This window comes from Styela clava, chromosome 4 (assembly GCF_964204865.1).
Source record: "Styela clava chromosome 4, kaStyClav1.hap1.2, whole genome shotgun sequence".
NCBI lineage: Eukaryota > Metazoa > Chordata > Ascidiacea > Stolidobranchia > Styelidae > Styela > Styela clava.
Window position 1 is genome coordinate 14,836,665 of NC_135253.1, and position 27,944 is coordinate 14,864,608.

Here is a 27,944-nt window from a genome sequence, read left to right on the forward strand (position 1 = left end):
CACGAATCGACGGATGGTTTAGTTAGCAATAGAACTCGAGGTGGCGATAAAGCGCATAAAAACACTACTTTTATTCGCACTGTTTACGTTGCCCCTCACAGGCTGAAGTCGACGACGAGAAATGACGCGTCATTGCGAGAACAAGAAACAAAATACAGGCCGTCCGCGCAAGCGTTCATCGATTTATAGACCGTACTCAAATTAGAGGATAGCCTATTTAAAATTGTAAATCAGACTTTCCACCATGACTGCGTCATACAAATAACCACATTCCCATGAGTCAAATATTGCTTGCCTATGCGATGAATGTTTCCGCGATGGATGCGTTTGATATGACTGAGGTCTGATTGTGTCAGCTTCCTTCTAGGCTTTTTCAGATAACACCTCATGCAGACTAAATATTTTTGAGAATGTCCTGAAGCGTAACACCCTATTTAAATATTATATTTCCATTTTCCTCATAACGTCCAGTCATTTTTTAAAATAATTGTCATTGTGTGTGTTATTTTTGGTGAACGAGCGAATGCATTACACATAAACTTTATTCTTGAATTTTGCTCGTTTTCCAGGCATTTCTGTAATATGATTTTTGTATTGAGTGTTGTGTTTTCAGAATGCCAAAATAAATTGTATTGTAGCGTTGAAGTGTCATATAAGACTTTCACAAATTATAGGACAGGGCTGGTGAATACAGAAAAAAGCACCTTCGAATAACATTTGTATTACTGCATTGCAAACCATCTCCTATACCCACTGTCAGAATAAAAATAAATCAACTTACAATATCAATGTATTGGTCACCTCTGGACTATGACATTTTAAAGATATTCATATTAGAAATCTTTGTCAGCAAAATAGTCACAAAACATAACTGTACAGCAGATGACAAAAAATATCTCACAATATAAAATTCGAATTTTTCAAAGTAAAATATATCTTTAGATCTTCATCAAAATTTTTAGGTCTAATATAACAAGATCCCTTCCTTCTATTCATAGCCCTAATAAAAATTTCCACGGGAAGATTACAATCACAAAATTAATAGCAATGTAAAAAAAGTAGCAGGCAACACCAGGTGCTAAAAGCTACATAAATATAAATGGAACCAGAAAACATATCCCTAGCAGAAGCTTTCTAATAGGACTGCTGGGTGCGCAGTGGGTGGTATCTGCTTTTCTTTCTCAATATTTTATCCCACATACGCTCAAAAAGTAAAAAAGAGAGCAAGAAATTAGTCAATTAAAATATATTATAAGGTGCCCGAATGAATTATTTCAGGCGAATTATAGATGAAAAAATATAAAATGCTGATTTTTTTATATTGTAAGTCCTAGTTGGCCAGTAGGTCAAACGGAACATTATTGATTGGCATTGCACCATGATCTAGAAATCTTACTCATCAAGTTTCAAAATCGTTGTAATTGGTTGTGAAATCATTCGAGGAAACTTATTTGGGCCATTTTCTAGGCTTTTATCAACTCAAACATTACTGCTATACTGAAACAAGAAAAAAGAATTTACAAGATGTAGCAATCTTGATGTACGTTAACCAAATAAAACCCTCACTTTGCCATGCGACTATAAACATCTTTAGATCGCTCGGCGATGATGCCACATTGGGCCAATTAGAGAGTGCTGATTCAATTTCATACAATGATACCACATTTTTAACATGTAGCTAGAGTAATTAGTCACTTTAGCACAACATCAGTGGTGGGATTCAGCCGGTTCGCACTCGTTCTATAGAAATGTCTCACTGAATTTTGTGAGATCAGCGAACCGGTTAGCATTACTGGTTACTGTCAATGTTCTGTTCGTAACAGAACCGGCTGAAAAATATAACTTTTGTGAAGGAACCGGCTGACAAAAAATTTGAATCCCACCACTGCATAACATCAAATATTAAATAAGTAGCAATCTACTCATTTCAGTTTGAACAGATACAATTTCATACAATTTTGATACACCTATTTTCAATAGTTGCATTCATCTTTTTTTTTTTATTTAATCAAAAATTCAAAATTATGAAGGGGAGTTCGTATAATTGCAATAGGAATTATGCCACGATTGGATGAAGTACAAGTATTGCTTGACGTTCTATGGTCGATTAGGTACAAGGGCTCATTTTTCTTGTAAAAACACATTATGAACAATTTCATGAAACCTAAACACACACAAGTTAAAAAAGCTAGACATATGTACAGATGCACTAAATAAATTCTTTGGGTAAAAAGAATAAACGTCGTTGAATTGAACGATAAAATTCAACAAGATACTGATATGCAATTAAAAAGAGATTTAGTTAAGAAATAAGAGCAGACATTCATTTCCAAGTAGGTTTCCAGTCTTTAACTGGATGTTTCATGAATTTAAATTAAATTGAATTTAAAATATATATTTTCCAAAAATCGGACAATCCATAGAAAATTATTCCATTTTCAATTTTTTTTATTTTGTTATTGTCAAAGGTAAGCAAGTCCAAGGATCAATATTACGCCACATGACAATAAAACAAGTCATATATTTATATTTGTTTAACAGTTATTATAAAAATTGTCGGTACTCCCATAGTATGTGTACCAGGTTAGGGTTAGGCCATATTTTATTCAGAGTTCGGAGACTGTCTGAGTTAGCCAGGTGAATATACACTCGCCCATAGGTTTCAGTCCCTTTATACAACTTGATGTAAAAAAGGTGAACAAAGTTAGTTACCTTCATATTGGTAAACATACTTCAGGAGCGCCCATTGTTGAATTAGACGATAAAACTCAACAAGACAATGATATGTTTTTAGTTAGGAAATAGGATTAAACATTCATTTTCAAGTGGGTTTCCAGTCTTTAACAGGATGTCTCGTGAATTTAGATCGAATTGAATTTAAAAAATCTTTTTTCCAAAATTAGACAATAGAAAATTTTCAAAACATTTTTCATCTTGATATTGTCAACATGTCCAGGAATCAATATTACGCCACATGACACTAAAACATGTCATATATATTATGTTCAGTGTTCATTATAAAAATTGTCAAAGTGTTTGATGCCAATGTTGGCCACTTTGTACTAATTTGTCAGCCGGTTCAGTCAGACGTCTATTTTCACCAAGAAATTGGGCCTCGACACGGTTGCGATCACACAAGCAACCTATTGGCTTTGATAGGAATTCAGATCATAGTAGACATAGACACAAACAAGCAGCACACAATAGAAATGTGAGAATATTTTACAAGCTGTTGTAGTATACATCTGTTTCCCAATGTCATAAAGTATAACAAAGTTGGGAGATCGAATTGATCCACTGCTATATGCCCAATGTTGATGCGATTGTCATCCAATCCATGGTGGAAAGATTTTTGTTGATTGGTGCATTCACTTCACAATCGTGCACTGACAGAACAGGCAGTAAAGAGCTTGTGTTAATCTTAGACGTGGGTCCAAGGGGTCGAGAGCAATCCCTGTCACTGCACGACTCCCTCTGATCCGTACTTCGATCCAAATAAGCATTATCTGAAAATTTATAATAACATTATTAGTTAAGTTCCAAACTTATCACAATACAGAATAAAAAAAACAATATAAAAATTTTTTTGTCAAAAAATTCAACTGACCGCAACTGTTGCCAGGTTGTAGTAATAAAGACATCAAAGATGATTTGTCTCTTTGAGTGTGTCCACTGAGTAGTAGTTTTGTAGCATCAGGAACATTTCGTTGAGCTGTAGAATGATGAAAATTTAACAAAAATTAAACGAGGCAATAGAGGCTTTATGTCTGAAAAATGAAGTGTAAGATAGGTGATATAATGATCAAATAAGGAAAGAATCTAATATACAAAAATACTTGTAACCTTTCTAGGATTTTACCTTGGATGGAACTAGCCTCAATACTTGACAAAATTATTATTCTTAAATGCTACGCACCAGCGTTTATCAAATTAAAAATGAAATCTCACAAGTCATACCTTTATAGGGTGCAGGCAGGTCCTGTGGCATTGGGTCATAAGACTCAAAACATTGCGAAATTTTTTGCCTTTTTGCAAGGGGACTAAATTCGGGTGGGTTTGCTTTGTACACGCTCCCATCGATGTCTACTCGTCGCTTCTGTGGCTGGAAGTTCATATGCTGTTGATATTGTGATCTCGGAATAGTCAGTAATTGAAATCTCATGTCTGGTAATTTCCGTTTTGGATCGTCAGGAGGTGAAGGTGTGAGAGAATGAGAAGTGACTGCTGTATGCTGAGGGGACTAAAAAGAATGAATACAGATGAAAAAAGGGGTATCATGCTTAGCTAACAAACTAGGATAAATATGGTACCAGACAAAACAAATTTATATGAGTGTTTTTCCCCAGAACCTCATTAAGAGTTATTTGAAATTCACAACGTCATAGCTTTTTTCCTGATCGTAATACCAGGAACTAGTTTAGATATCAGGTGAATCAGTATTTATTAGCCTCAGTAGCTCTTCCCCTTCCCCTCAGTGGCTCAATCCCCTTAATGATTCTGAATGAGCACACATGAAGTTGATATGACCAATATTTCTTAAAAACCAACACCAGAGTATTGTTTACTGATATTTGTTTATTACTTTCATTCATATAAAAAAATTGCTGAAGTAAATATGTTAAGCAATAAATCTATTAACCAATTAACAATACAGCCTATAAGTTTGATAACCCGAATGAGCAATAAAAACGTACAACAGGAATACTGAAACTGACAGCCATGATATAAGGCTTTTTGGTAATATTATAATTGTTGGATAAAAAACGAAAGCATATCCTGTATAACTTACCATTTGAGGACCCCTGAATCCACGATTAGGATAGTTGTCCTTTAAACCATTGATATTGTCAATATTTACATTCACTTCTGGGAAGAGAGTGCCAAAATCTGCCAAAAAATGATATAGGGATATATTCAATTGACTGGTTCTTACATTCAGAAATTAGTATTGGGCTTCAGCCTGGGTGAAACATCATGCTAACAAAAAACAAGATACGGTCTGGATCAGTGCTTCTCAAACGGTGGGGAATTAAATTAATAATATTTAATAGATTTGATCATGCCGCCCTCATTTTGGATATTTACATTTCAAAACTTTCCAATTGCTTCATTATTTACATTCCATCAACATATTTTCAACGTGTTTTTTGAATAAAATATACATTTGCCTTACTTCAGCTTATTATTAGCTACCGGTAGTTATTGAGAATGGGGCGCGAGACTTGACAAACTCCTCAAAGGGGCGCGGCATAAAAAGTTTGAGAACCACTGGTGTAGATGTTCAATTCGGATAAAACAATCACAATAAGTAGGCAATATAATAATATTGCACAATTAAGGCCTGTATTATTAATAATCTAATTTACATTACTAGACTTTAGAATAAAGCTGAAGAACCTTCACTATTTTCCATGTCACATAATAGTCTATGTAAATATTTGAATTGATATGTGAAGGCAAAGATTATAATGAGATCTTGGAGATATTGAAGCTGAAAGGAGTGAGTAAAACTAATGATTATTCTTTTACGTCATCTATAATGTGTACTATATCAATTTGACATTGTATGTCCTTGTGTTTTGTATTCATTTGGTTCACATATAACTAAAAGTCGATTGTTGAAATTTATGCTGGTAAATTTAGATAAAACGACTGCGGCCGCTTCCTAATTTGTTTTTCATTAAATTACTTGATATCGTAAACACTGGCTCATTCATAAAATTATTTCCGATCTATTGACATTTAATAAAATTTTGTTTCGACATATTTATTTCACATTATAGCAAGGATTTTTAGTCTAGAGGTCGGCAACCTATGGCCCGCGGGGCGGATCGGGAGAGATATATCACTGCTTGATTTTTATTATAAAAAGTATCATCCATTCGATTTTCAACTTTCTAAAAAAATGTGCAGCCCGCCAATGACTTGCAACCCTCAATTTCGGCCCACGAGTGACAAAAGGTTGTCTACCCTTGGTTTAGTCTGTATACAGAACATTAATTATCATTTTTGCATTAAAGAATTCCGTTCCGTAATGCTTCATTGCACTTTAGTTATCCAGCCAATGCAAATCGATAATCTTATACTTATCATTTTCATATTTGGTTATCTTTAAGAACATGTCAAAATATAATTCGGCCAAGCTTGAACATTGCATACTTTATGAAAAATACACAGACAACTAAGAAAACAAGCCAGGCCTATTAGCATAAACTCAATGACATTGGCAATGACATTCACTGGTAAATCTGACGCGACGGTAGTACCTCGACCGCTTCCTCAATTCTGAAGTTATTAAAACTTTATCATAATTTTCCCACAGGGCCTAAGGCTACCAGTCATAAAATGATTATAAAGAAAGAAGCTTTAAAACATTAAAACATGTACTGTTTTCTAGTTTTCAGAGAGATTTAATTAAATTTTGTAAGCGGTTAATTTCAGCCACACAAAAATTCCTTATTAAACATGAACTATCAAATGATCATACTCGAATAAACATAACAAACAATTTTGATACATAATTTAAACATGTTAAAAATGACCAACAAATTCACTAACTTCTATTTACATATGTCCCACTCAATTATAAACTTTCGCTATATTCAACTATATTGGATTTTCAACAGATATTCTTAATTTATTTTTACAAAATGGCTACTTGTAAAGGATCATGGCATGTGTCATAAAATATCACACATATTTATTGCGCAACACTTCTCAGACGACCAAGTAAATAAGTACGTCACTCATTCGTTGCATCACGGCTTTCATTTTTAGTCAATAGAAGGAAGTATGATAGAAAAAAGCAGATTGGTATTCATATCACGCTTATGTGAGCTATACAGGATGTAGTTAGTGCGGTTAAGGTTAAATCATACATATTCAACATATAAGGACCTATTTTTACCCGTAGATATTCTGACAAGCTTCAGATTACTTTGAACTGAAATTTATCATTCATATTTAACTGAGGAATAAAAAACAATACATATCCAATAAAAACCTAATATTAAATGAAAACATAATTGAATTACAAAACATACCTCCTTGGCTAGAAGGAACACTGAATTGTGGGTCTCCAATGGAAGGTGCATTGTTACATAGGCTTTCAATCGATTCTAAGAAAACGATATGCTTGTAAAATGATCAGTAACAATGGGAAGTCAAAATATATATTACCATTTGATATCTTACTATGATGCAACATAAAACAATGTCAAAATCAAGTTATACCTGAGTCGAAACAATTATCACTAAAATGTTCTTTTGAACATATAATCGATGTATTTTATATTTTTTTCTTTCAAATATTCCTACCTGTCTATCTATATATATATATAAATTCACTATATTATTTCAAGATCAGTAAATTGTGTATAGTTTGAAAACAATTTCAAAAATTTCAGCAATGTTTCCATGTATTATGAATGTTAAACTCATAGGGCAGGCATAGTTCCATATATTGAATTTGATCGATTGATAAAAACGAAATTGATTTACGTCTGACACACAGTGTATTGATAAGCTATGGTTTCAAAGACAACTAAATATAGCAGGTGTTAAATTTCTTCGAAATTAAAAATAGCAAAGGACAATTCTCCTACGATATTTTCAATATTTATTGTACATTGTTGAATAGATTCCGCCTGATATGTGACAAAAAATATAATGAAAGTAAGATAAAATCAAATTTTAAAATTGAAATTACATTCTAGTCTTCAGATAATAAAAAAATAGATAATAAGTTCAAATAAAATTCAAACAATGTGCGTTTGACTTATGCACAGAACCTCTCGATTTAAAAGACATAAAAATTAGCAGTGCTAATTTGTTTAATGTAAAGTCACCAATATTATAATAATCACATTAATATTATCTCACAAAAAAAATTCACTAAAAATAATTTCGACATACCAACTCCAAATGTTTCTGAGAAATTAATATCAGAGAAGTCAATTTCATCTCCGATAGAGGGAGCATTCTGTGCCATCACCTCCAATGGAATATCCAAATGACTGTTTACATCACCTAAAAAGAGAAAAAGTTTAAATAATATTCTATCTCTGATTTTAACACATTAATTATTCATATCACAGCTCCAAATTTACATAAGCCTAAAATTTGATATTATAAAGCCTGGATCCTTTGCCAATCTATTATGTGTATAAAGAATACAAGTACACTCATCATTGTTAGAGAACATGAATATCCAATCTAATTTTATAACTCATCATTTAAAAAACAACATGGTTTCACTTGTTATTCATGATATGCAAATTCGAGGAGCAAATACTGCAAGTCATTTCGCCACAAACGTCAATGCCAATTTATCTTTTACCACAACAATCCATGTCTATACATAACTCCTATTGCACTAAGATCTATAGAATTTACAGTTTATATTATACAATACCTCCTAAATTCACATCATCGTTACCATCAGGAGCGAAGCTGCAAAATATGGAGTCTGTGCTGTCGCAGAAAATTTCATCTGTACAATCTAGTGGGCCGAGCTGTAATAAAAAAATTGTATTGTAGGATATCATGATAAATTCTGATTATTATTAATCCAAAGAAATGCAATATTAAGAAACAGGGGAAAGGAAGCGCGTCAAATAAATGAAGGTTTTCATAACTTTTTCTCGACCGTATACTGTTATACTAATTCACTAAAAACTAATACAAACTGTAATTTTATTTTTCAGCACTCAAATTCTTCTAATGTCTCTGTGAGACAATATATTTAAAACATATAGTCATATAATAGTCCCAAATTGCAAAAATATCTCCGTTGCAAAAATGGACAAATTCGCACTAGTAAAACTCTATCAATGTCATGTACTGTATCCCATGTACTATATTGCTATACATCACTGAAATCCAACAATGACAGATTGATAAATTACTCAACTCAGAACTGCTATTTAAGCTCTCGATACCAGTCAACATCAGTATGATTTTAATAAGAAAGGATTTGATAAATCTTTAACTGCCGCCAAGCCATTGAAACTGGTAGTCATTTCTAACTTTCTACTACAGAACTTGTCATAAAATTAGATTTTAAACAAGTTTCAATCTGAATCACCCATCTCTTCCAGAGAAACTAGACTGAAAAACTCGGTTGTTTGCAACTGTATGGTCCTTACTTATTCAATTCCACCCTAGATATAAGCACAATAACTGGGAAGATAAATGTTAGCTAATTGTTTTATTGATATATTTTCTAAACATAATTCAAAAGGGCATTTGTTGGGTAAAAGCCAAGACAAAATATGAACATTCATCAATGTCATATGGCATACAGAGGATTAGTAAAATTCATATTACTATTAGTAAAACAAAATATTCCCCTTCAAAATTTGCCATCAGTGAATTGTTTATGCTGAATTATAAGGAAAGAAGTACTTATTATAGTTGAACTGATTTTACAACTGGGTGCTTAAGCCTTCATCTTACTTCTTTATAATATTATACAGCACCCAATCTTTCTCACATTCTGACATTGTACTTCCATTATATTTCCTTACACTCTGCTGACTCTGGTTGTCAATGGCAAGCTGGATTTTTATATTTTGTCTTGGATATGAAAGCAAGCTTTCTAAATAATATGCTGTTGATTCACACATAACGTCCTCCATCCTTTTCTGCTGGAAAAGTGTAGAATATATACAGAAAAATGATTATTGTGGAGGATTATTTAAAAATAATGTGCATTGGAGTAAATTCCGCATGATGAAAGTCCATCGAACATCTCATCAATCTCCTGCATCAACTAAAATAAATAAGTTATAGTTGAGCATTGCTTCGTACAAACTTCATTTCTTCCGCGGGTTAGAAATAGCATGTTGCAAATTTGTACAACAACGAAACTCAAATTGCTAGATCTGTCTCAGTTCTTGTCTGATGAATCTTACTATGATCTAACGTAGATCTTTTCCATGAATAAGGAAACTTTTAAAAACGCTCATAGGCTGCTTGCAGATCTCAAACTGGTGTCACAAACTTGAGGCCAATAGTAAACTACAAGTATTGTGATCTGACCTTAGAAAATTATATTCACCAGAAATAAGATTGAGAATATGAGGACAACATCTTCCAGCATCCAAAAACATTTTATTTCATTGCAAACAGCCAAGCTAAAAGTATACAGACAAGTACCTTTATACACCCAAAACAATTCAAATAGTTTTACCTGATCATCAGATAAGTCTTCTGCTTCTTGTTTGACAAGTTTAGGAACTTTAGATTCAAAGAAGCCGAGCTGAGAAAGTGACATGATCGATCCACTGTTTATGATGTCACTAAAACAAAGAAGATATAAATAGTTGTTTAATACCTATTTTTACAAAATAAGGAAATGAAAGCAGATAGTCAGATATTGTATTAGCATTATCATACTAAAATTGGGTACTCCCGTAGTATGTGAACCAAGATGGCGGACATCGGAAAGTAGTATGTGTACCAGGTTAGGGTTAGGTCATAATTTTGTTCCCAATTTTCCTTATTTTAGTTCTAGTACTGCACTTTTGTGTGTTTTAGACGAGTATGGTTTTGCTCATTCATTCCTTCCCATTACAAGACGAATAAACATACATATATACACGAGGTTAAAACACTATTTATATATGTATGTCCAGTCCATCTCGAGCTCAAAAACAAGAATCTTCTGGGCAAAAGACACATACATATGCTTAAGCAAACATGTGCGTTAAATTGTCCAAATAAAACACTACAGAGCCTCTATTCAGAAAATTTAATTTCAAGAAGCAAAATTAAATTTGTATTTAAATATGTTTGGAAAGGGGGCCATACAAGCAGTTTAACAGTAAAAAAAACTATTTTATAAGCAAATGTTACATTCATCTAATGTTTTCATATTAGTTCAAATTTACTTCAATATAAAGAAAATGATTGGGAATAATTTACGACAGGGAATTCTGAAACATCTAACCAATCTGAAATCAAAAGAAGAAACCTCAACATATGATAAGTTTCAGATATATGTTGATTGTAATGTATTTTGAATGTAAACAAATGCATCAATAACAAATGGTACGAAATTTCAACCAGGTATATGCTATCCAACCATTATTTCCTCATGAAAAGTATTTTATAGAACTTTTTCTAATGTTGATTCCATCAAGCTTTCACTATATTCTGTTGATAGTTTTTTATTTTAGTTACCCTTAGGGGTATTTCGTTATTATTAGTAAAGTTTAGGAAATATCATACCTCCATATATGGAATATGTAGACAAACATGTTTATTACAAATTCCAACATGATTTTAAAATAGGTGTATTAGAAAATGGTCATTTATTATGCATGGTCATGTGTTACTGAGGACATTTGAAGGTTAGTTTTATAATATTGAAAAATTTCCCTGCGTTTTTGTATACTTGAGAACATTGCCATAAGCAAAGTAGCATTGTTATTTGAAGGCTGTTATGCCTCAATGGCTCAAGCCACAAAAATTATTGCGCAATGGAGTAAATTCTTTTAATGAAATCATACATGATCCCGCATAAAGAATATGGACATAAACACGCTAACTGTGAAGGAGACGGATTAAATCGCGGTTTGCAGACGCAATGAAATAAAGAGAGAGAGTGAGAAAAAGTGATTCCTGCGTCACACTGGAACGAATACAAGAGAGAGAAAATTCTCTCCTATTGAACGGATAAGTTGTTTACGACGAAAGCTCGCGAAGGTAGGATAAAATAAAAACACCGCGTTCTAGAAAGAAAGCGAAGGGAATGGAATTTTCCGCGCGGACGACGAGAAGATGTGTTGTCTGCTTTTGCAAATTGTAGTTGCCTGTTGAAGCGCTTTACATACGCTATATATTTAGTTTATTTTAAACATGTTTCAAAAGGGGTGAAACGGGTACAACAAGTCCGCCGAGCGAATACACGTAAAAAACAGACACGTTACATCGGGCTATGTTCGTGATATGTCCGAGCCAAAAACACTAACCAATCATAAAAGAGGGGCGTATTTTGCAAGTTGGTATTTCCGCCGTGTTGTAGGTGCGGCAATATGCCATATAATATAATATTCAATGACCATAAGATAAGCTTTAAAACCGAAATTATTTGGTGTGTGGTAAAAATATTTTCTGGAACATTTAACAACACACAAATTACTATTTAGTCCATGCATAACTCATGTCATATTCAATATATTCTACAGATTAGTATCCATAATTAGTATTCATAATTATGACCATCTAAATAGCATTTTCAAATCCTAATTGCATGTAACTGTCATCAAATAATTTATACTACTCAAATCTACTAAAAGGGGTATTTATTTTATTTGTATTGCTAATTTTTTCATTTCCACTACACTTTATTATATCATCCCAATCAAAATAGACTTTGATGTTATTATTAATCTTCAGTAATACAAAATAATTGAATATAACTATCGACGCATGTTGCTCATAACCACACTTACATAATAGAGGTGGGGAATTATGGTAAAAAGTATTTGATATATTTTAATTTCAATATGCAAGTACTGTTGATGAAAGTATATTGCTGATTCATCAAAAATATACCATACTCTTTAGTCTACATAATCGGTAAAACAGGGAATTTTTTTTGATGCTTAACAGAAAGTAAGTTGCGCTAAATCATTCACAACTTAGCCTTGAGGGCAAGTTTTAAATATTAGGTTATAATGACGATTAGAAAATGCGTTACATTTTATGAACATATAAAATTAGCTCTCTATCCATCTAAGACGAAACTGACTAATTCAATAAAATTAAAAAAGAAGAAATAAAGTATGTGTTGTAACTCATTACACATCAATGCAATGTTTCATAATTGACGATCGGTTTCTATACGCAATGTGCCAGAACTTATATTAATTACTTTCAAGAAATTTTATTAATTAATCACAGTCATAAGACCTAGTAGAGGTAATATAGGAAAATCCGGTAGCAAAAAGTCTTATTATTTCGCAATCTTCATGGAAATACCCATTTTACTCACTCAACCGAAATACATTTGTCAGTATCTTCATACCAAAGTTCATCAGATTTATGGATTATATTTTTAAAATGACTTTCAATACTCAGTCACAATAGCCAGATAATAGGAATTACCCAGATAAGTATGACAAAGACATTAAAAAAAACTAAAACTAATAAAAACGAGATTTACAAGACAAAATGTTGCGGTGAGACTGTCACTATAATTAAATACAAAGATTACTTTATTTTAATCTCCTACAAGATCCAACAATGGGATCAAAAGCCTGAATTATGACTTATATGATATTCCGATATACAAAGTGTTCTTTATGTCAAAAAAATTTTCAAATTGCAATTGGAATTTATCAATACAATACAAAACTTATTGGCTACTACATGTGTATTATATAAAGTGAAAAAAACTTTAAACATTTATTAAAAAAAAAAGTTCAGGATATATTGAGAACTAACTTCATACCAAAATCCGAATTGTAGTAGGGCTTTATGTACACCCGGTTTAATGTCTGTCCAAGATATAATTTTAGAATAAGAAATAAGAATGACTAAAAAAGTTTACTCAAATTTCTGTTTCCCCGCACAACACAATTTATTCACATGATATGCTCACCTGATGACATAATGCACACATACGACGTATGATGGTTGTTGATTCCTCGGATTATTGATGATTGTAGCTTGTGAAATTACCCAGACATAACCACCATACTTCGCTAACATCCGATAGTGATTTGTGGTAACTTGGCCGAGACGAAACACTGGAAAGAGCAAATGAAAATACCGATTAGGCAATAAAGATAAATCATACTAATAAGTGGAACAACTCGAAAACTTCTGGAATACATTTACTCGATGATGAAAACAACACTTACATTTACTGTACATTTAGCATAATTTGGAAACACGAATTCCTCATTGTATATTTATCATAAGACATAGGAAATGTCTGCATTATATACAAATGAAGATTTTGTTAAATAACTCAGTGTCCCAAATGCGTAAAATTAATACAAATATTACAAAGAATGATTATCAGTTTATCACTATGAATGTTATGTATGCTACATAGATGGAAGAAGTTATAAACCTAAATCAATTAACAGATCAACTGAAACTGATACAGAAACTGATGAAAATATGGGCAATTGAATTTTCCTACCAAATTTGATTGATTAGTTAATTTCTTTTGTATGGTAGTTCAGGTAATTCACCCACTGTTTGATTTTCTAGACATGACAACACACAAGTCTATAATGGCGGGTTATGCCGGGTCATATTCCATTAAGCTAAAACACAAAAGCCCATTAAAAAACAATTTCCGCAAAATCCATAAGGCGGGTAATGACTCAACAGCAAAAAAATCCTGCAAAGGTCTTGCAAAAAATGACATGGCAAATAAATTGTTCTTTGAAAATTGTCAATAATTACTATTTTAAATTTTCTTATATACAGTGTTCAAACATGTTGAAAAATCAGTTTGAATGATAAATTATGATATTCGCGGAATTTGAAACAATTATCTCAAATCCAAATTCATGCCAAATTAATGTGAAGCTTACGATTTAAATCATAATATGTAGATAAAATTTTAAGTGCATCAAGGCATCATAGTAAAAATGGTAAATTAACTAAGAATAAGAAAAACAATCATTTCAAATTTTGGTTGGAACTAAATTTTCTGAAAATCTCAAATCAGAATTCAAGGACTATTCAAGCATCCAACAAAGTCTGACATTACTTACATTTTTTCATCAATGTTTCGATTGATTTCAAATCTTCTGTGTTGCAGAAATCATAGAATGACTTTCCAATCATGTCTTCTTCCGAATATCCTAAAAGATCATTGACCCTTGAAAAAAAATGAATAGAATAGTGAAATTTCATCAAATAAAGATACTCAGTTACAAAAGCACACTTCGGTTGGATTTCAGTAATTGATTATATCTTATTACGATTCAAAATTTCAGATAGCGTTCATAAACCTACTTCAGGCACACATTACGTAAACTATCTAAAAGTAATATATAGCAATGTATTTGTGTTATTGAAAATCAACAATAGCACCCTGCATAACTTGTATAGATGTGATTGCAAAATAAAATGACAGAATAATAATAAAGTCTTTTATAAAGAAGATTTGTTTCAAAAACTTGTATATGCTCATTATCATAAGAATTATCACAATGATGCACCGATTGTTCGTGGTATATTTATCTGATGTAGATTAGATAATAAATGGGTTTGTCACATGCACTTTTCGTTACGCTAAAAATAAACTTCAGTTGGAAGCATTTAGCAATACACAAATGTGTTGGTCTTATCCAATTAGTACCTTATTCGGGAACAACCAAAGTTGTTGACTATTGTTTTTTACTCATTCCCAATGAAATTAAATATTGCAAATTGTTTAAAAACAAAGTTGATGAAACTAAAATCCAATACATTCTAAATCCTTTCAAAGTTAAATATTAATAAAATTGACTAATCCAAACGGGAATCAAAGATAAATAAATACCTTTCACACACTGTGAATTTCATGTCAAGACTGTGGCGACTCAAAAAAGTACTATGATCCAAAACCATTTCAATATTGGTTGGATGTGGTATAGGTTCACAATAGGCAACCATGTATGTGTCATTTGGTTCTGTCAAGAAAGTAATAATATAAAACTCTAGTATATTAACATTTTATCAAAAGTAGTTTCTTAGAATATTATATTGGAATACTCATAATCAGTGAACAGAATAATTTTTTAAGATAATCTAAACATAATTATCATCGGCATAATTTGGGGGTTCCAGGAGTTACGTTGTGTAAATAATGTCTTGAATTGAAATTATTAATAAATCTCATAATATCAAAAAAGTAATGAACAATCTCACCAGCGGAATGGTGAACTACTCCATCGCACTTTAGAACCTGAAAAATTAATTAATATATCTTATCATATTCGTTATACCAATACCAATTTAAATATACATAAAGAGCTGTTGTTTAACAATCGTCAATTTCCGATAAACACCTATTCTCTTTAACAAAAAAATATTATTCGTTGTTTTGTTATAATATCTTTCACATAATAAACATTAGGAATTAAAAAGCACATATTTCTGGGTTGGACACGTCTTCAGAAATGTCAGATTTTAATCTTATCATTTGCTGTTGAAATACCATACGATTGTAACAAACAACTTTCAGATCTCATTTTAAAGCGAGTTTCTCATTACAGCATTAAATTACCTGACATTTAAATGATAATGCTTTATTGTTCAAGACATTGCTTGTATGATTTTCAGATAAAGATATTTATACGCAAATAATTTAATATTCTAAGAAATACACTAATAACGCTTAGGTGCATCTGGGAACAACATGTTTTGTTTTAACTTTACCTATGATTATAAAATATAGAAAATGTACCTTGTATGTAGCGGACTTGAGATTTACATTTTTGCCAGAAGATGTCAAGGTGCTCTTCATTCTCATAAAAAATGAGCAATTTTCTGTTTCTTCTGAAAAAGTGATGTAAATTTGATACTTTTCATAAAGGTATGTATGCCATACAGGTTGAATATTTAAATACTAGTTTGTATGCTTATCATGTTACATTGATAGTATGACTAGTATGATCAGGCAATACAAGAGAAACTGAAAATTCCAATTTTTTTTGTCAGGATGCGAGTCTTGTTTACAAGAAAGGTTGAATTGAAATAACTTAGGTACAGAACAGTATTCTAAAGTAAAGTCTTATCTTTACTTTTCAATGGCGTCTAGAAAATCTTTTGATAACCTGTTTATTCATCCATCAAATAAAAATAAATACCGCCCATAGTGCTGATTATTATCATTTTTTTAATATTCTAAAAATTATTACACAGCGGTATTTTTCCAAAACCAGTACCAGTCGAGTGAATTAAAGAACCTCGAGAAACTATAATCACAGTTTTTCCGCAACAATGATAAGCACGGATAAGGTCTGATAAACACCTGAGGCATAAAATGAGCTCTTGCAAAGTTTATGACGTTCCAAAACCAATTCAAGTTTATCAAGGATGTAATGTAAAGTTCAGTGATTGTTAACAATTATTTTGTCAAATATACATTGCTCTATATTAGACTGTATGCAAGTTTATACACACATCCAAAGTGCCACAACATGTGAAAAAACACAATTTAACTATTTTATATTCATTTAGTTCTTAGTCGTATAATGAAAAAGGTCATTTTAAGATCATTTCCTATACTTACTTCCTCGCATACAGTTTTCAAGTGACAGTAACAATGAAAATGGTACGTTTCTGTGAAATGTCAGAACTGTCTCTTCATTATACTAATTCATAACTAGACAAGCATTGTATATAGCAAAACGCAACATACCTGAGCTAGCTTTCAGGCAGTTTGTAATCTCGCCATGGTCACCTTCATGAGTGTAACCAAACAAATTTTGGCCAATGAGATCAAGCTATGAAAATAGAAGAGTATTTTAAAAATGATAAAGATAGAGAGAGCGAAAAATTATTCTTAATAACATAATTATTGATTTCTTAGCGGATAGAGGTTTCAGTTCTATCTCTTAGAAATTTACAAATCTCGGTAATTTGGAAACCTCCGAAAAACAGCGTTGAATATTTTTGTCACCTTACAATAGGCTATTGATTTAAAAAAATATCAATTGTGGCCAGATGTTTATGATATTATACCACATGGTATGTAAATTGAGTAAATAAAGATGAAAAGACAAGTTATTCAATATCGGTCTAATATTAGAAGCAATACAAATCCTGTTTATGATTCAAAAATTTCAAGAATTTTTGTAAATAGAAAACAAAGGGTTTCCGCATCAACAAATTTTGAGTCATTGAACTCACACATGGTCAAATACACTACTTTACTCATAATGCAATAACACATTCTTGAATTGATATTCAATTTCAACGAAATAACAAAATAGCAGGATCTTACCCAACATGTTCTAAAAAAATTATCCAGATTTTAAAAAGTAACAGCAATACTGCCAAAATGGTTGGTTGGTTGATGACTTGGTTCATACTTGGTCGAGGATGTTATTTTTTGTATCATTAAATTATATAATAACTTAAAAGAGTAGTCAATTTTATGACATTTTTTAAAGTATTGACGACTGACGTAACAGTCTATGAATGTTGTAATCGAAGCTGACGTTGCCAGGTCAATACTCTATATGAGTTCATTCTTGTTTTTAAAATTGAGACTTTGTAAGAGATGATTGCAGACAAATAGAATAAAAATGTTCAGTCTCCAATGATTTATTGTGTAAAGTCTAATAACCGAAAGAAATACACCTATTACAGAACAATAATACCCATAAAAATATATTTTCATTTGAAGTCCAAAACCTATAAGTCTGAAATGGAAAAAATCGCTCTGATTTTTGAATCCCATTAGGAAGCCAATCTTATTTTTATCAGACACAAAATAATTGAAAAAAAAATAATAAAACATACAATACAAATCGAGTCATTGAATAAAATTATCCAATCACAAATAGGTATCACACTGCAAATAGGCAGGCATAAAATAGTAATCTGAATAACATGTATGTGCCATAGATGAAACATGTCTAAATCATGTTTAGCCATAAGCAATAACTTCAATTGTGGGTTGAGATTACATATTTCATTGTGCACACCCATAGACAAGAGTTTGTATAAATGTTTGCAATGAATTGATCCCCATTAAGCATTAACCCTAGTACTTCTAGATACTGTGTAATGAGTTTGCCACACCTCTCATTAGTCAGTTCAGAAAAGGGGTTTGTTTCTGCTCTGTTTTAATACATTACTAATAAAAATTCTGAAAGGATTTCCTATCCTAAAATATTTACATAAATAGTATATAACTTACACTTGTGATTCCAATATATTGTTTTGCGTTCGTAGAAACGTAGAGTAAATCACAGTCATGAGATAAAACGATGATAAATCCATTCAAAGCATTGATGTATTCGTCATCATTTGGTATAACATCCAAATCCTCTTGCTTTACTTCTATAACGGTAAATTTAAAATCAATACAAAAAGTCGTTCAATTACAAAATATTCAAATCTGCCTGAAAATTACGATTCATCATCGAATTAATTATTATTTTTATTCATATTATTAAGGCTTAGTTGGGGTGAGGTCTAAACACACCACCACCGATTTCACACCAGTAGTATGACCAGAATGCTTATGAGTTATGATTGGATTTTTTCATGTGAATTATACTCGATAGCGACTCGATACTCCAACTCGATTTTAAGTGGAATAAAAATGTTCATTTTATTTTCTAATTTAAAAGCAAATGAACTTGGACAATAGACAGAAACGTGTTTCTTTGATAGGCCTACCCAATTTATTATAGAAATGACCCAATTTTAATAAAAATATTTTAAATTTTTTTGAATATCTAGAATTTTTCCATCAAATCTGCTTACATTTGAATGTGAAAGAAGATATAATATTTAGGTTATCGTCGATGCTGATATATACAAATGTTAAGTGAATAAGAGTGACTTTGAGGTATAACTCCCCGTGTAAATGAAATAGCATCATATCATGCTAGAAATTATTTCAGAGAAGTATGGTGTGAGAAAAAAAACTTCTATATAAGTATACTCACCAGGTTGTTTGACCAAATCTGCAGAATTTGTAATGTTTCTCAGTTTCATAAAACTGATCAGAAGGCGCATGACTGTGGATCTGTAGACATGATCAAAAAAAATTAAAAAGCAATAATATACCATTATCATCTCTTCAAAGTAGACTATATGAATGCCAATTAAACCTTTAAAATCAACGTTTAATTCGCATCTGCTAAAGCCAAGCAGTCGATGGCCACAATAACATCAGCAGAAACGTCGCAAGTCACTATTTTGAAGATAATGTGATCCAAAGAGAAGAATACAAAAATAATACATCATTTCCTAATAAATCAATGTGCTATCTGAATAGAGCCTACAACCATAATATTGAGTTGGTTTATTTGAGAAGCAATTTTATATTCGATATTGCAATCAATTACAACAAAAATCTATCAATATGAATAATACACAAACCTGTCCATCTGAGCCAATTGTTTGTTTGGAATCGGGATGACTTTGCATATCTCATTGTATGTATCAGATTCTAGCTGTCGACGAGTTCTAGCTGCATCACGGCTTTTTTCTCGTCTTCTTGCACTGTATACAATGTAAATTAGATGTCAAATAAAAACTTGGTTTTTGTGTGAGTATAAAACCTTAACTCCAGCTTCAAGTACGTCAAGCTTCGTAAAGACAGTTTTCGGTCATTAATCGTTATATGAAACACGAAATAGTATTTAAAATATCAGACTTAGCTTCTATTAAAAAGTCAAGCGCATGGCTTATTGTCCTAAATTACTATGTAGAAAAATCAACATACCCCCTGTCGATAGCTTTGTCTTTCTGTATGATGTGTATTTCCGTGGGAGGCAACATGGTATTCCCTGGTATTTTCATATAATGAATTCAGATAACAGAAGATAGCTTTCGCTTGAATTTAACAACTATTAACGCTTTTCACTTAGTTTTATCTGAAGGGTAAAATACAATGTATACTTCAATATGAATTTAACAACACAACTAGTTTTTTTATTTAACCCAAGGAAATTTTACATATAAAATGTAAGGTTTCGATTCAAGTACATAAATTTGTGCATTCACCAGGGCATTACATCTTTCAAGCTCTTAGCGATCAATTTGAATCATTGACATATTTTATCGCTTTCAAATGTTCCACAATTTTGTAACAATATTAAGAAATGAGCAACAGTATATTGATAACACACGAAGGATAACCTGTGAACATTAAATTATATCTTGAAAAATCATCTGTAAAGCATCAGTTCACACTAGAGATGTACCGATACCGATACCAATTAAAAAGGCCGATACCGATATTCCGATAATATGTAAATATTACCTTAAGTGTGCAGCACAGACGGTTTGAAACAAGAGTCTTCGAGCATTATTAATAGTGCACATTATTTGGGGTCAAAAAGAGAAATATCACACACATGTATATATATATATTAAGAAGTAGATGTTTGGGATTCAAATGCTCCAATTGATTCAGATGCATTGAGCACTGGCGCTAGTAATCTTGGTGTTCAATTAGAAAACTAATAGGATTTGGCTGTGTTGGTGGTAAAATAAGTAAATGTTTAGTATACTTATCGTATGAAACTGATACATTGAGTTATGTGCGCAGAATTTTGCATAGCTCAAAGTTCACAATAAATCCAAGCAAAAAATAATTTCAAGATCGGTATTCTAACCTATTTTTCAAAACATTCTGGACCATATTGAGAAGCTGAATATATTGGCAATATCGGTCTAAATTTAGCCGATACCGATAAATTGGCCGATACATCTCTAGTTATCACCACGGATGAAACAATTGTGACTAACAACTTAAACTGTACAAGCACATGTTATTTCAACGATTCATGGTGGGATGTTCAATTTGAATCAAGTCGTCAATATGGACCCAGATCATATTGCAGTATTGCATCGCTGTGAGCACATAATAAAGCAGACTGAATCAGTTTTTTGAAAGAGATTGTGAAATTTCCTCATAAATGCAATTTATTGTTTTCGAGATGACAAATATGATAATAGCTTCATTCAATACTGCAATATGACATGACATGGTCAATATATTTCTTGACAGACAATTTTTTGGACATAAATGATAAATCCAAGTCTGAACTATTCCTCGATTATGCAATTGAATCACTGAACACGCATTATATGATTTGCGAATTTGCAACTTCGGAGACAAAATTATATGAAGTTTCCTCATCGACACCATGGCTTATAAAATTCGGGCAATAGTTTATTTTCTGCAATGCAGTGCTTGTATTTGAATTTTTAGAAAAAGCATGCCTCTATTTTCTTGCGTCTACAGGTCTATGAGCACCCTACAATACTGCAATACTTTGTTTTATTTTATTAAAATTTCTCATCATTCAGTCATACTAATCCAGTAATCAGCTAGGGTAATTGTTTTCTCCGCTTGTCCACCCACAACAGTAGAATGCAATCATAATACAGTAATAAGTTTTGTTAGAAATACTTTAATTTAGTATATTTTCCTAATTTTGATCTTCATCATCCTTAGCTGTATGCAGGTTAGATAGATTCATACTCTACTGCTCTATGAGTACCGGTACCGTATATGTAGATATACCGAACACCTTTTCTGCTTTTGCAATCTCTGAATCTCAAGTAACCTTTACCACTCCTTTAATATTATATGATATCCTGCATATCGTCACTCACTGGTGATGTGAACATTCACTCGACTCAAGCTGTGATACATCGCTGCAACAAGCTGAATTAAATCACGCTCCCGCCTTCAAACACACGTAAGAAAACAGTTTTTCATAAATACGCAATTCATTATAAATCCTTTTTTTTCATTTTTGTTAAATAAGTTCCAATCTTTATTACTCTTTACTGCTTAATGCGGGTACCGTACCGGTAACTTGTGACTGAAGCTTCTTTTCCACTTGTTATTACATCGTCCATTCTATTTAATTCATCAGTTTAAGTGCACTCTAACATAAATGTATTTTGTAAAGATTATGTATTAGTTTGAACATTATGAAGGTTTCCCCAAGCATCGATTTCCTTGTTTATTTCCGTAACAATTGCAAATCACCAATAAGTTTACAAGACGTAACAATTGGAATTTATGCCGCCGCTTAGACACTTTTTTCGCTCAGACAGATATTCAAGCGTGGTTGTAAACATTGCCTCTTTTCAGTAGTTTTGCGTGTTATTCGTCTGTTTTCAGTTATTTATCCAAGATATATTTGTAAATCAAATAACTTAATTGTCATTATGTCTCCCGAGGACCTAGTTTAGTTACAATATTCAAAAATTAATACCGCAAACGCTGCGATGGACTAGTCCAAAATTAGCTATCAGTACCTATAAGCGGCACATGGTTTATTGTTTTGAATAAAAATGACAGTTTTTAACATATGAGACATTTTGTAAGCGCCAACTCTCCAAAACCAGTGTTGAAAATGTTGCAATAAAATACAGTATAGGGAAAATCTTTCAGGGGCCAAGGGTCGGGACTCGGGGATTCGTCCATAATAATACGATTATGAGTCCAATACTCGGTCTCTACTACATTTCAAAATTATTCCTCACTATTCAAGGGTCGGGAAACGTCCATATCATTAATTGACATTTGAACTTGCCTTTTACCATTATGTATGTGCTTGTTATTGCATTGCTTTTTCATAGTTGAAACATGCTGCAACTGTGTTTGTGCGCTCTTGAATTGAATATATTAGACATCTTTGTTCTGGCTACAGCATCCATGCTTTATACCGTAAATATATACTACTACGCATACGGATCCACTCGAACAAAGGCATAGATAAACGAAAGTTAGTTGGTCTCACTTAACCTCAACTGATAGTCATAGTAGCAATATATTCCCTAATTAACCACAACCCTAATTAACCAATAATTCCCTAATTAACCACAGTCAATGTACAAAAAAATGCAATGACGAAAAATCGCACAACAATCGAAAATCAAAATGGCTGTGGCGCAGGGGTTATGTGCACACAGAGTCCAAATTTGGAGCCCAATAAAGACTACGCAATTCAAGAGCCCTGCTGCACACTAGCAAAGTACAACAATGACAGGAAAAGAACGATTGCTTTTTACTTTTCATTGTTGTAAACTGTTTGTTTGAGGTAGTCTGATTTTGGTCAAACGAAACGTTACAGAAACACATTTGTGATATATATATATAGTGAGCAGCAGGACTCTTGAATGGCATAGTATGATATTTTTATTCCCGCTATATCATCCTTGCATTATACGCATACGGATCCACTAGCCGAGTGAATGGCGCAAAGGCATTGAGGAAGAATTATAGGTTAGTCTTGCGTAATCTCTACTCATACCAATAAAACTTGAGAAAAATCTAATCTGTGAAAAATTAAATGAGAGAATAAACGTGACGTCAGCGAAGAATGTACATGTATGAGGCTAATTGTTGACGATAATCCAATAAAAACAGCAGAAATAGGCAAAAATCCGAATTTCGAACTGCTATATACCGTACCAACTTTCATGACCGTTGACCTATGCTGCTCGCATCGTTTTCTCTGGTCTGAGAGGGGACACTCGGCCCAGCACATCTTTTCGTATTTTGCCAGTTCACGCGGTTGCTATTCGTTTATGTGCTATACGCTTGTGCTAACCCTATGACTCGCGTATTTCTTTCCGGCTTTCTTATAACAAACTTTACACAGATCTTGGGAATCTTTCCAACGTTTTCATTTAAAAATGAAACCATTTGAAGAACTTTTTGACATGAAACCTCCCACTTGATTGGCACGTACACACGCTGTGTAGCTATATGGCATCCCAATAGCGCCCTACACGGATGTAGTCCGGTAGATAAGGGGACCTTTTTGGCCCAAGTTTTTTTTATTTGTAATTATTCATCTTGGAGTCATTGCCCATCATTTCTACATGGGTGTGGAGTTTGCAGCCTTGAGCAATTTTTTTTACGGCTCGATATTTGTATTAGTGTTTTTCGTCAAACATGTGCATCATAATGACGCACAATCTGAACCATAATCTGTTACAATACTACGTTCAGGTTGTGCGCAATCTTGGTGCACAAACTACGCAAGCACCAAATTTACTAGGAAGTAAAATCAATAACTTTTAGGTATTTGTTGAGCCCAGCTTTGGGTCGCGACCCATATATAGTATATGGATATTCTGTCGAAACATACGCGTAAAATAAAGAGTACTATTTCAAAATACCCGTTTTTGTTGCAATTAACCATACAAGCCTGCTAATGCAGTCGCCAGTGGTTCAAGTGGATATACACCCGGTGGAGAAAAGTCAATTATTTGTTAGCGAGAATTGTTATGCAGCGGGATGATCACGACGACGCAGTGAAAGATAATGATATCACGAGAACAAGAATGAGAAAATTGCTACATTTTATAGTATATCCCTGGGAAAGAATGTAGTTCATTCTTTTGTTTCATGCCAATGCTTTTCAAACTACCAAAGACTCTCAACACTTTTGCTTCTTCTCTTCTATAAAACTACATTGTTATTATATATTCGCATTTTCATCTGTTTGTTCGTGCTCCCAGATAACCGATCAGCGGCCTCCAAGGAGGACGGGGTCCCCTTTTAAGAAACCCTGTCATAAACTAAAAGAGGCGACCGTGCTTCTCTTGCCTGTTGTCATGCTGTCCCTGGAATTCAGCTACAACAAAAATTTCACTAAAACGGATTATTAATTTTATGATTTTATTAATATTCTCAACAATGAATGATATACGGGTGGTAAAATGCCAAGTTATTCCAACAACATGATCATGTTTTGCAATTTACAACCAATATTTTGTATGTAACTTTGTTTGACAGAGCCCCAAGAGCTCTAACTACAAATATCAAAAATGTGAGGCCAAAAAAGTCACACTACAACATTGTCAAATGTGCTGTATTTACGATAGATAACAGGTTTACCAAAAAGAATTACATGAGAAATGGTAAAATAAAGATCAATTCAGCAATATCTACTTGGTGTTATGCATCTGTTGATGATTTTATGTGTTTGTTTCGGAAGTTTTAATAACAGAATTAATTGTGGTTGTTGGGGATGTTTTAAAAAAAGGTTGCATGGAAAAAAGTTTTCACAAAATGTCAAGGTTTGATAGTAGTAGAGAAGTAGAAAAAATACTCCCATGTTTTTTTTTTCATTTAATAACCACGCCACAGAACTTCCCCGATAAGTAGCAATTGCGAGAGGCAGAAATGCCAAGATGGGATTTCATCGCATTGCAAACCAATATTAGCAATTCTTATATATATTCGCGCATTCCCATGAACAGCGTGGAAAAGACTATACCCATCTACACACTTTAAGAACTATGTCAGATGAGCGTCATATTATCGAATATCAGTAAAGGAATAGTGCAATGGGAAAAGACATATAAGGCAGAACTTTCAGTAGTAATCAAATAATCTTATTGTAGAATATATATTTAAAAACATTTTGTCACGCCGACTGCAGTCCGAAACTTTTTGTCTCTGGCAGAGCTTAGATACAAATTTGCACCCATGTAAACTGGTAAGACTGTAAGAGGCACGCGATGGAGCAGATACTAAGAGTATCCATCCCCCAGCTGTCATTTGAGTGGGTACTGCTGTTATTATTGCAGATGTTACTGATCTTTTTGTATTGAAGATTTACTGGCATAACCGATTTAAGGATGTTGGAAACCAACACGCAATATTACAAAACTTACTTTCAACACGCGGTTTGAATGAATGAAAAAGCTGAAACTAGTATTCTTTAGAACAGCATACAAATTCTATGGAATGAAATCATACACAAAAGCTCGTCAAAAACCTATAGCTCAATAATCAAGTGGAATTTGATGCATGTGCGCAAAAATGTGCGCGTTACTACGTACAACCGAAGCACGCAGGAAAATGTGTGTGATGTACTAGTATTCAAAACGTTTGACTCAACTATGTTGGCATAACAGGTGCACATCTCGGTTTTGCATACGCATACCTTCTATCTCCACAAGGATATATTAATTTTGCCAAAGTCAATGCAGCACTGAAAGGTTGCGGTTCTTCCAAAAGAAAACACGTTACACATCTTTAGATACCAGTGGATGGTTTTACATGGCCTTGTTCGGAGTGAAAGACGAAGTCAAATATTCCAATCCAATTCAACTAATAAAATTTTTCCCAAGTCCCTAAGCTTAAACTAGGAAAACGAAATGCGCGCGGCAACGCAAATGTAGTTTGAAGAGCGCAATAGAAAGTGGCTAGATGCTGTCGATGGATCTTGGCTTGTATTAGTGAAATAAACTACCATTTATTCTACTAAAATTGAATTTCTGACATTGTAAGGAGATTCAATGTTACTATGTATGCAAAACTAAACCATGTAGTTATGAAATAATTGTTTTTAACAAAAAGGCGCTTCTGAAGTATTCGTACTAAGATGGCGCACAACCTGAACATTGTATGTTTACCAGGTTACGGTTCAGGATGTGCGTCATCTTAGACCGAATACTTTAAATCCACTTAAAAAAAATTGCTTAACATTATATACTCCACACCCACCTGGGTATCTTTATATATGTCATATACATTATATCTAAACAATAAAAAAAACTTTATGTCCCAAAACAATGTTAAAGCCCGATTCTGCCGGACTAATGCCATTCCGAAGACGATTGGATGTGAATCCAAAGGAATTGTTACAAGTCTAATTATTAGGTTCCATAGTTTGATGCACACGTAGAGATAAATCTTATCCTTTAGGTTAGAAACTGTGGAAGTCGCAACCATGGGTCAGGCGCCAGGCACTCCCGCACGCGCAATCTTTAATGTTATAATATAGATGATAGCAATAAAAAATAGAAAATCCAGTCCCGCCGCAAATGAATATGGACATAGTTGTGAAACTAAGGCGTCAGTAGGGTTGTTTTTCGTTTTTTATATCGTTCGGCTAATAACAAAAGTGGGTAAGTCATTTTTATTGGTTTTGAATAGAACATGAAAAAAAAAACTCCCTGAAGATATTGTTATGCCATTTATAATTTCCCATGGTTCAATTTTTTATTCGTTGCTGAATTTAAATTTATCTGTATTGCGCATGCCGGCATGTGGCGTCATGATGGCGCTCTGCGACTCACGCAGAAATGCCCTATGACTTGAGGGCCGCTATTTTGAAACTTGATTATATCGATCAGTCCTGATAACCAAACATTCCAAACACGTATGCTATTCACAGTAATCCTATGTCTAATCCAAAAACAGATTTTCTATACTATATGAGATTCAAGAGTCTTGCTGCACAATAACATAAATGTATTTC

General features: G+C 32.8%; 1 protein-coding gene across 1 annotated transcript; it reads right to left on the minus strand.

Moving 5' to 3' along the window:
* Positions 1-772: 772 nt before the first annotated feature.
* LOC120325681 (hypoxia-inducible factor 1-alpha-like) lies at positions 773-20,591 on the minus strand. Its single transcript, XM_039391775.2, has 18 exons — positions 20,423-20,591; positions 20,077-20,199; positions 19,641-19,720; positions 18,884-19,026; positions 17,378-17,462; positions 16,421-16,512; positions 15,883-15,919; positions 15,515-15,644; positions 14,742-14,848; positions 13,610-13,757; positions 10,193-10,301; positions 8,414-8,513; positions 7,915-8,028; positions 7,044-7,118; positions 4,790-4,887; positions 3,958-4,240; positions 3,608-3,712; positions 773-3,506 (listed from the first exon to the last, which is right to left on the minus strand). The coding sequence occupies exons 1-18, from the start codon at positions 20,497-20,499 to the stop codon at positions 3,301-3,303; spliced, it is 2,112 nt and encodes a 703-aa protein (XP_039247709.2). The 5' UTR covers positions 20,500-20,591; the 3' UTR covers positions 773-3,300.
* Positions 20,592-27,944: the final 7,353 nt, after the last annotated feature.